At 52.6% G+C, this 9,966-nt stretch overlaps 1 protein-coding gene across 1 annotated transcript; it reads left to right on the top strand.

The window, feature by feature from the left end:
- Positions 1-2,383: 2,383 nt before the first annotated feature.
- Positions 2,384-5,519, top strand: LOC142359052 (olfactory receptor 14I1-like). The gene is made up of 2 exons (XM_075411900.1): positions 2,384-2,685; positions 5,489-5,519. Exons 1-2 carry the CDS (start codon positions 2,384-2,386, stop codon positions 5,517-5,519), a joined length of 333 nt encoding a protein of 110 aa, XP_075268015.1.
- Positions 5,520-9,966: the final 4,447 nt, after the last annotated feature.

The following is a 9,966-nucleotide window of genomic DNA, read 5'->3' as shown; positions in this document are numbered from 1 at the left end:
GGAGCTCCCATGCAGAAGCCTTTTTGGTGCCCATCTGAACTGAGGCAAGAGGAATCCCGCCTCCTGTGGGTTTGTGGTGTGCATGAGAGTGAGCTGAGTCCTCTTCTAGCTCCAGGACTTCAGATCAAGGACGAGATGTCTCAGATGAATAGGCTTAAACCCTTCCCTCATCAGGGGTAAAGGAGATCTCTCCCTGTCACTCTCTGGTTGTCTTGTCTAATGATGGATCAAGGAAAGATGACTTTTGTTTCTTACTCTTTTTCCAATAAAGTTATGACACTGTAGAACAGAAGTGTTTCTCCCTAACAGAGGGAGGGAACATGAGTGATGACTTCATCCTGTTTCACAGCAGGTTCCCCTGGAACCCCAGGGACACCTCGAGGGAGCCCAGAGAGGGCAGAACCAGAGACACATTGGGCGGTCTTGTGCTGTTGATCTGAGCTGGGCTCCTGGGATGGAGGGAGCTCATGGCAACAGGGAAACACTTCAAAGAGACAGCTCTGCCCAGAAGCAGCTCCTCTGCAAAGCACAGCAGGGCTGCTGGCACTGCCTGCAGGCACAGAGGGGAGAGGAGTGAGGCAGAGAGGTTAAAGGCAGTCTGGGGTGTGAGGATGCTGAGAGCTCACTGAGAGAAAGATTTTTTCAGTCATTGGCACGGTAAGTCTCCACGTGAAGGGCAACATATCTGCACTTTATGAAAAGATCTACTAAAGCTGTCACACCCCCCAGCCTACGGGATGGACCTTGAGGAATATCACAGTTTTTCTCTTGCTGTAGGTGAGAATGTGCTGCAAAGAAGGACTTGCCTGCTGCACCACGACAGGTAGAGGGCAAGTCAGTTCCCTTCTCGCAAGGACGGCTGCAGGGCTATGAAGGTGGATGTGCAGCCCGGGCTGCCCGAAATTGTCCTGCAGAACAGGGTCTCTGCACAAACATGAGGCTCTGTGCTGGGGCAGGGACTCTGCTGCCTGCCAGGGTCAGCACTCAGCCTGCCCAAGGAGCTCCCCAGGTTACTGCGAGGAGAAGCTGTGTGTGGAACAGAAAACCCCAGTAAGGCAGGGCAGGGTCCTTCTGCTATCAAGAAACAGCTACATGGGGTCAGGGAATCTCACAGATCCAGATCTCCCCAGGATATTTTCCTGTTGATATGTGAAGGGGAAGGTCAAAGAAGGGGTGACTATCAAGCTCTCAAGTTACTTGCCCTGTTCCCTCTGAGGATCTCAGGGACTGAGAGCAGAACGACCTGGCAATGTGTGCAACTGGGTGAGGGTAGCAGTGTCCTGAGTGCCTGGCTGCCTCTGCCTCTTTCATCTCGAACCTCAATGTATTTCTCCTTCCTGCTCCACTTGTCTGTGTTACTGAAGTAGTACCCATGTTCGCTCCATCAGGCTCTCTGGGGATGGGAGTTTCAGCTGCAGAGTCAGACACTGATTGTGTGGGTCCTCCCAGGTAGGCGTGTCCATGGGAATGAGGTGCGCCAGTCTTCTCTAAGCTGTGGTACATAGGACAGTGAAGTCTGTGGGCCCAGAGAACAAGCTAGATTTCCCATAGTCAGAATCCATCACTAGGACACATGGCTATCTTCCTGAGGTGTTCTTCAAAGCTATGAGCAGGACTCAAGAATGCATATCTTTCTAATAACACAATTGTGTTATCTGAAAAGCCCCATGAAGCAGCGCAGAGATGCTACGCCCAACTGAGGAAATGCTCTTGGGTTGGTGAAATGAGCCGCATGTGTCCTTGACTAGAAGTGGGGTGCTGAGACCTTGAGTAAGGGTGAGATGTTTAGTAGTCTGCTGTGTATCCTGCTGCTCTTCAGCTGTGTCTGGTGGCTTTTCAGGATAACATGGGAGTGCGATCACTCTCAATCTCAGAATAGTGTAAGCCCAGAGCAGCTGGGCAGCCCTGTTCTCCCTGAGTGCAACAGAAATGCTGAGGGTTTCTGACATCCCAGAACACTGCCCAGGTGCGTTGGGGGCAACTCTGAAAATCCCAAAGGACTCAGCCTGACTTTGCCTTCCTCATTTCTTAGCACTGGGAGTGCAGGTGTTGAAAAGCCCTTTTGAGTCAGGAGCAGTTTCAAAGGCCAAAGTCGAACACCAGGATGTCCCCTTACCCCCACCATGCCCACGAACCCCAGTGCTGCACAGCATGGCTGAATCCTTGGCAGCCAGTGCACAAAGGTCCTTTTCCTCATGGCACATTCAGCCAGCACCAACCAGAGCTATGGCCACTGAGCTTAAAGAAAGTATCCTAAAGAAAGAAAGGGGGGTGGGGGGGGCGTAGCAGGGGGAAAGTCTGCAAGAAAAGGCTCAGAGACGTATCCCCTAAATTCCCACTGTTTTTTCCTCCTTGGACAGGAATATTTTCCCAGAGAGAGCAAATGCCTAATGGCAGCTCCATCACCGAGTTCGTCCTCCTGGAATTTGCAGACAAGAGGGAGCTGCAGCTCTTGCACTTCTGGTTCTTCCTGGCCATCTACCTGGCTACCCTCCTCAGCAATGGCCTCATCATCACTGTCATAGCCTGTGACCACCGCCTCCACACTCCCATGTATTTCTTCCTCCTCAACCTCTCCCTCCTCGACCTGGGCTCCATCTCCACTACTGTCCTCAAATCTATGACCAATTCCCTGTGGAACACCAGGGCCATTTCCTTCACTGGATGTGCTGCCCAGCTCTTTCTGTCTATCTTCTTTGTTGGAGCAGAGCATTGTCTTCTTACTGTTATGGCCTATGACCGCTACGTTGCCATCTGCAAACCCCTGCACTACGAGACCCTCCTGGGCAGCAGAGCTTGTGTCCACATGGCAGCAGCTACCTGGGGCAGTGGCTTTCTCAATGCTCTCCTGCACACTGCCAATACATTTTCCATACCCCTCTGCAAGGGCAATGCTGTGGACCACTTCTTCTGTGAAATCCCCCAGATCCTCAAGCTCTCCTGCTCACACTCCTACCTCAGGGAAGGCGGGCTGCTTGTAGTCAGTGTTTCTTTAGTTTTTGGGTGTTTTGTTCTCATCGTGCTGTCCTATGTGCAGATCTTCAGGGCCGTGCTGAGGATCCCCTCTGAGCAGGGACGGCACAAAGCCTTTTCCACATGTCTCCCTCACCTGGCCGTGGTCTCCCTCTTCATAGGTACTCTATTGTTTGCCTACCTGAAGTCCCCCTCCATATCGTTCCCATTGCTTGATCTAGTGGTGGCTGTTCTATACACAGTGGTACCCCCAGCAGTGAACCCCCTTATCTACAGCATGAGGAACCAGGAGCTCAAGGACGCTGTGCAGAAACTGGTGACTGGATGTTCTTAAGTAACAATACACTTCCCACCTTCTTCTGCATATCGCTCACATTGTAAAGCACTGCAGGACCAGGCTGTCTTTGGTTGTTTGTTTGGTTTGGGTTTTGGGATTTTTTGGTTGTGATAATATTCCCTGCAAGGAATCGCCATTTTTCCTCCCACTGCTATGTCAGTATCTGCTTGGCTTCTGTGACCCAGAGACTGTGTAAAAGAGGAGCCATGCTCTCGGTGTGCTTCAAGAATATGAAGACTGCTGCAGCCACTTGTTTGTCTAAGATCCTGCCTTCAAAGCTTTCTCTAGACCTTCAGGGGCACCTCTGGAGGTAGAGGGGAAGAGAGTCCCAGCACAGCAGCAGTGCCAGGGAGCACCAGCTCTTGGTCTTTCCTGAACTGCAGTCTTTCCGCCCTCATGAAGTCCTGCTGAGCCCTTGTGTGACTGTAATTCCTGAGTGCTCTGGCAGCTCTGCCACAGTGCTGCAGTGTGGCAGGCCTGTGACAGCAGGCAGGGACAAGCACTGGGCACCCCTGTGACAGAGGTGACACACATAACAGCATTTCCATCATGAAATGGGATCTCCTCAAGGCAGGGCCTGAAGGCTTCGGGCTGCTTCTAGTGATGTTCTCAAGAATATTCCCAGGAAAGTGCCCTGGAGAGGAAAACATCTTTGTTGGCAACACAGAAGGTTGGATTGAGTGGACCCTCAGCAAGTTTGCCAACGACACCAAGATGTGTGGTGAGGTCGACATGGTGCAGGGAAGGGATGCCACCCAGAGGGAACTGGACAGGCTTGAGAGGTGAGCCTCTGCAAACAACATGAAGTTCGACAAGGCCAAGTGCAAGGTCCTGTACATGGGTCAGGGCAATCCCAAGCACAACTAAAGGCACGGTGGAGAATGGGTTGAGAGCAGCCCTGAGGAGACAGACTTCAGTTTCTGGATTGATGAGAAGCTTTACATGACGCCCCAATGGGTGCTCGTAGCCCAGAAGCCCAACCCTATCCTGGGCTGAATCCTCAGCAGCGTGGGCAGCAGGTCAAGGGAGGGGATTTCGCCCCTCTGCTCCACTCTAGTGAGACCTCCCTTGGAGTTCTGCATTCAGGTCCGGAGTCCTCAACACAGGACAGACCCAGAGCTGTTGGAGTGGGGCCAGAGGAGACCATAGCAATGGTCGGAGGCCTGGAAAGCCTCTGCTGTGAGGAAAGGCTGAGACAGTTCGGGCTGTTCAGTCTGGAGAAGAGAAGGCTGCGGGGAGACCTTAAAGCAGCCTTCCAGTGCCTGAAGGGGCCTGCAAGAAACCTGGAGAGGGACTTTTTACAAAGGCATGCAGTGACAGGACAAGGGCTAATGGCTTTAAACTAAAATAGGGTTGACTGAGATTAAATTTTAGTAAGAAATTCTTTCCTATGATCATGATGAGGCCCTGGCACAGGTTGCCCAGAGAAGCTGTGGCTGCCCCCTCTCTGCTGGCAGTGTTCAAGGCCAGGTTGGATGGGGCTTTGAGCAACCTGGTCTAGTGGCAGGTATCCCTGCCCATGGCAGGGAAGTTGGAATGAGATACTCTTTAAAGTCCATTCCAACCCAAACCACTCGCTGATTTTATGACTTTATGAAGCCAGTTTTGCTACAAAACTTGATTGTTTGAAGCATTCAAGGGTTTCCCCTCCATCTGCCCCCCTTTGGCTCTTGCATGCTGAGCACCTCCAGGGCCTGGCTGTACAAGCACTGCAGTCGAATGGCTTTGCTGGAACTTTGTGTGTTGCCTGGAGTCCGGCACTTGGAGGGACAGGGTTCTGTGCCATTGGGCGCCCATAAAGGACCAAGCTGGGAAGTCAGTCTGCGAGTCAAAACCAGCAAGGTCCACGGCCAGGCCTGGCTATACCCATGGCTGTGGCTGGGCACCAGTATGCCCACAGCATAGCTCAGGTCAGCCTGGCACTGGATTTCACATCCCTGATCCACTTCTGTCTGTCTGCAAATACCACGTCCAGGAGAGCGTCGCCTGTGTTGACACATCTGCAAGCTGCGCTAAGAAGCTGGCCCCAAGAACCGGCAGAAACTTCTGGGGCTGATGGCACCCTGCACTTTCCCCTTCCCATGAGGTCGGGGCAATTAAAGTCCCCAAGGGTGATGTGGGGTCAATCATCTGGAATTGGTAAAATAAGCCTTTCTCCTCTTCCTTATGTGATTCCAGGTATTTGTCTCCTAACATGATGTCTCCTTAACTGGCCTATCCGCTGACCCTCACCCAAAAGATCTCTGTCTGCTGCCCAACCCTTAGAGGATCTCTGTTCATGCAGGCAGCTCCTACATTGAGGGCATCCTGACATCTTCCCCACTGTCTCCTTCGAGTCTGTATCCATCCGTTACAGCACCTCAAGCTTTCTGACTTGCTGTGCTGGTTTTGGCCAGGATAGAGTCAGTTCTTCTTCACAGCAGCTAGTAAAGGGCTGTGTTTTGGATTTGTGTTGAAAACCATGTTGACAATACCAGGATGTTGCAGTTACTGCTGAGCAATGCTTACACAGGGATAAGGCCTCCTCTGTTTCTCACACCACCTCTCCAGCGAGTAGGCGGGAAGTGCACACAAAGTTGGCAGGGGACATCTGACCCCAACTGACCAAGGCAATATTCCATACCAGATGTCATCATGCTCAGCATATAAACCTAGGGTAAGAAGAAGGAAGGTGGAGGACATTCAGAGTTCTGGCTTTTGTCTTCCCACGTAACCTTTACATGTGATGGAGTTGTGCTTACCTGGAGATGGCTGAACACCTGCCTATGGGAAGTAGTGAAGGAAATCCTTGTTTCGTTTTAGTTGCACTTGTGACTTTTCCTTTACCTATTAAAATGTCTTGATCTCAACCCATGCGTTTTCTCACTTTTACCCTTCTGATTCTCTCCCCTGTCCCTTCAGGGGAAAATGAGCGAGCGGCTGCTCGGGGCTGAGTTGCCATCTGGGCTTAAACCACCACATTGTCCCACACACCTCAGCAGGTACTGCATCAATGTTGGAGCTCTGTGACAGCACACAGGGCTTCAGCTTCTCCTGTCTCTGCCCCAGGCTGAGGGCACTGATACATTTTTGAGGTGTTGCACCTCAGCTGTGGTGCAAGCGCTAAGCTCAAGCCTGCCACTGATCTTGAACCCAAGACCCTGTGCAAGTAGAGGCTTCCATTCACACCAGAGACATGGAGTGGACAGCAGCTGGCAACACAAGCACAAAATGAGGTGCCCACAAGGTGAGAAAATCACATGCTTCCCAAGGCAAGAGAGAAACTGGGCCGGCCTTTGCAGTCCTGACAGGAGAGGGCTTTGCTGCCCATGGTGTCTCTGCAGTCCATGCGCGTCTGTGGAGGAGGTCAAGCTGATCTCCAGGCAGGACAAGGTGCTGCTGAGAAAGTGTATGACTATGGACATGGTGTGATTCAGGTAGACTGTGAAAATCATTCCCCTTGTTAACTATTTTACTGTACCATGACTGGGTTATCACAGAATCACAGAATCACAGAATAGTAGGGGTTGGAAGGGACCTCTGTGGGTCATCTAGTCCAACCCCCCCGCCGAAGCAGGGTCACCTACAGCAGGCTGCACAGGACCTTGTCCAGGCGGGTCTTGAATATCTCCAGAGAAGGAGACTCCACAACCTCCCTGGGCAGCCTGTTCCAGTGCTCCGTCACCCTCAGAGAGAAGAAGTTCCTCCTCATGTTCAGACGGAACTTCCTGTGCCTCAGTTTGTGCCCATTACCCCTTGTCCTGTCACTGGGCACCACTGAAAAGAGCTTGGCCCCATCCTCCTGACACCCACCCTTCAGATATTTGTAGGCATTTATAAGGTCCCCTCGCAGCCTTCTCTTCTTCAGGCTGAACAAGCCCAGTTCCCTCAACCTCTCCTCGTAGGGGAGATGCTCCAGTCCCCTCACCATCCTTGTAGCCCTCCGCTGGACTCTCTCCAGTAGCTCTTCATCCTTCTTGAACTGGGGAGCCCAGAACTGGACACAGTACTCCAGATGAGGCCTCACCAGGGCAGTGTAGAGGGGAAGGAGAACCTCCCTCGTCCTGCTGGCCACACTCTTCTTGATGCACCCCAGGATCCCATTGGCCTTCTTGGCAGCCAGGGCACACTGCTGGCTCATAGTTAACCTGTCGTCCACCAGGACACCCAGGTCCCTCTCCGCAGAGCTGCTCTCCAGCAGGTCCACCCCAAGCCTGTACTGGTGCATGAGGTTGTTCCTCCCCAGGTGCAGGACCCTGCACTTGCCCTTGTTGAACCTCATCAGGTTCCTCTCTGCCCAGCTCTCCAGCCTATCCAGGTCACGCTGAATGGCAGCACAGCCTTCCGGTGTGTCTACCACACCTCCCAGTTTGGTGTCGTCAGCAAACTTGCTGAGGGTACATTCTAACTCTTCATCCAGGTCGTTGATGAAGAAGTTAAACAAGACTGGGCCCAGTACTGACCCCTGAGGGACACCACTTGTCACCAGCCTCCAACTAGACTCAGCGCCGCTGATGACAACCCTCTGAGTTCTGCCATTCAGCCAGTTCTCTATCCACTTCACTGACCACTCATCCAGCCCACACTTCCTCAGCTTCCCCAGGAGGATATCATGGGAGACTGTGTCGAAAGCCTTGCTGAAGTCAAGGTAGATAACATCCACAGCTCTCCCTTCGTCTACCCAGCCAGTCATGTCATCGTAGAAAGCTATCAGATTGGTCAGGCATGATTTCCCCTTGGTGAATCCATGCTGACTACTCCTGATAACCTTCTTTTCTTCCACTTGCTTCATGATGGCCTCCAGGATAAGCTGCTCCATCACCTTTCCCGGGATGGAGGTGAGGCTGACCGGCCTGTAGTTCCCTGGGTCCTCCTTCTTGCCCTTTTTGAAGATTGGAGTGACATTGGCCTTTCTCCAGTCCTCGGGCACCTCTCCTGTCCTCCAGGACCTCTCAAAGATGATGGAGAGTGGCTCAGCAATGACATCCGCCAGCTCCCTCAGCACTCGTGGGTGCATTCCATCGGGGCCCATGGATTTGTGGACATCCAGATCGCTTAAGCGATCCCTCACACAGTCCTCCTCGACCAAGGGAAAGTCGTCCTCTCTGTAGGCTTCCTCTCTTACCTCCGGGGCCTGGGATTCCTGAGGGCCAGTCTTAGCACTGAAGACTGAAGCAAAGAAGGCATTCATTAGCTCTGCCTTCTCCGCATCCTCCGTCACCAGGACACCCGCCTCATTCAGCAGCGGCCCCACATTGTCCCTAGCCTTTCTTTTGCTGCTGATGTAGTTGAAGAAGCCCTTCTTGTTGTTTTTGACATCCCTTGCCAGCTTCAATTCCAGGTGAGCCTTGGCCTTCCTCGTCGCATCCCTGCATGCTCTCACTACGTTTCTGTACTCTTCCCAAGTGGCCTGTCCCTCTTTCCACATGCCATGCACCTTTCTCTTCTGCCTGATCTCCGCTAGAAGCTCCTTGTTTAACCATGCAGGTCTCCTTCCTCCTTTGCTAAATTTCTTTCTCAGGGGGATGCATTGCTCCTGTGCATGGAAGAAGTGTTGTTTAAAAAGCGACCAGCACTCATGGACCCCCCTGCCTTCGAGAGCCCTGGCCCACGGGATTCCTCCCAGTAGCTCCTTGAAGAGGCCAAAGTCAGCCCTCCTGAGGTCCAGGGTTTTGATCCTGCTTATCGCCCTGCTTCCTCCACGCAGGATCCTGAACTCGACCATTTCATGGTCACTGCAGCCGAGTCTACCTCCAACCTTCACGTCCTCCACCAGTCCCTCCTTGTTTGTTAACACAAGGTCCAGCAGCGCGCCTTTCCTTGTTGGTTCCTCCACCACTTGCATCAGAAAGTTATCATCGATGCTCTGTAGGAACCTCCTGGATTGCGCCTGCCTAGCTGTATGGTCTTCCCAGCTGATGTCAGGGTGGTTGAAGTCCCCCATGAGAACCAGAGCCTGTGACTGTGAGGCTGCTTGCAGCTGCCTGTAGAAGGCTTCATCAACCTCCTCCTCCTGGTCGGGTGGCCTGTAGTATACACCCACCGTAATGTCACCCGTGTGAGCCTGTCCCTTAATTCTAACCCACAAGCTTTCAACTCCTTCTTCACTTGCCCCCAGGCCAAGCTCAATGCATTCCAGTTGCTGCCTCACATATAGAGCAACTCCCCCACCTCTCCTTGTTGACCTGTCTTTCCTAAAGAGTCTGTAGCCATCTATGACAGCATGCCAGTCATGCGAGTTGTCCCACCACGTTTCTGTGATGGCGACCAAGTCGTAGCCGTCCTGCTGTATAATGGCTTCCAGCTCCTCCTGTTTATTGGCCATACTACGTGCATTGGTGTAAACACACTTGAGCTGGGCTGTCAATCTCACCCCTGGCCTTGGCACTCTAAGCCTAGGCTCATCCCTAGTGAGCTGGGCAATATCCCCTTCCCCCTTCAAACCTAGTTTAAAGCCCTCTCAATGAGCCCCGCCAGCTCGTGGCCAAGAATTCTTTTCCCCCTTTGTGATAGCTGAACTCCACTTGTTGCCAGCAGGCCCGGTGCTGTGTATACCTCCCCATGATCAAAAAAGCCAAAATTTGACCGATGGCACCAGTCCCTGAGCCACCTGTTAACCAGGTGAGTTTTCCTGCCCCTTTCAGTGCTGTCCCCTGCCACTGATGGGATGGAGGAAA

The sequence above is a fragment of the Opisthocomus hoazin genome, unplaced genomic scaffold (genome assembly GCF_030867145.1).
Source record: "Opisthocomus hoazin isolate bOpiHoa1 unplaced genomic scaffold, bOpiHoa1.hap1 HAP1_SCAFFOLD_15, whole genome shotgun sequence".
Classification (NCBI taxonomy): domain Eukaryota; kingdom Metazoa; phylum Chordata; class Aves; order Opisthocomiformes; family Opisthocomidae; genus Opisthocomus; species Opisthocomus hoazin.
The sequence above is the reverse complement of the archived record's forward strand: the minus strand, read 5'-3'. Positions and strand labels throughout refer to the sequence as shown.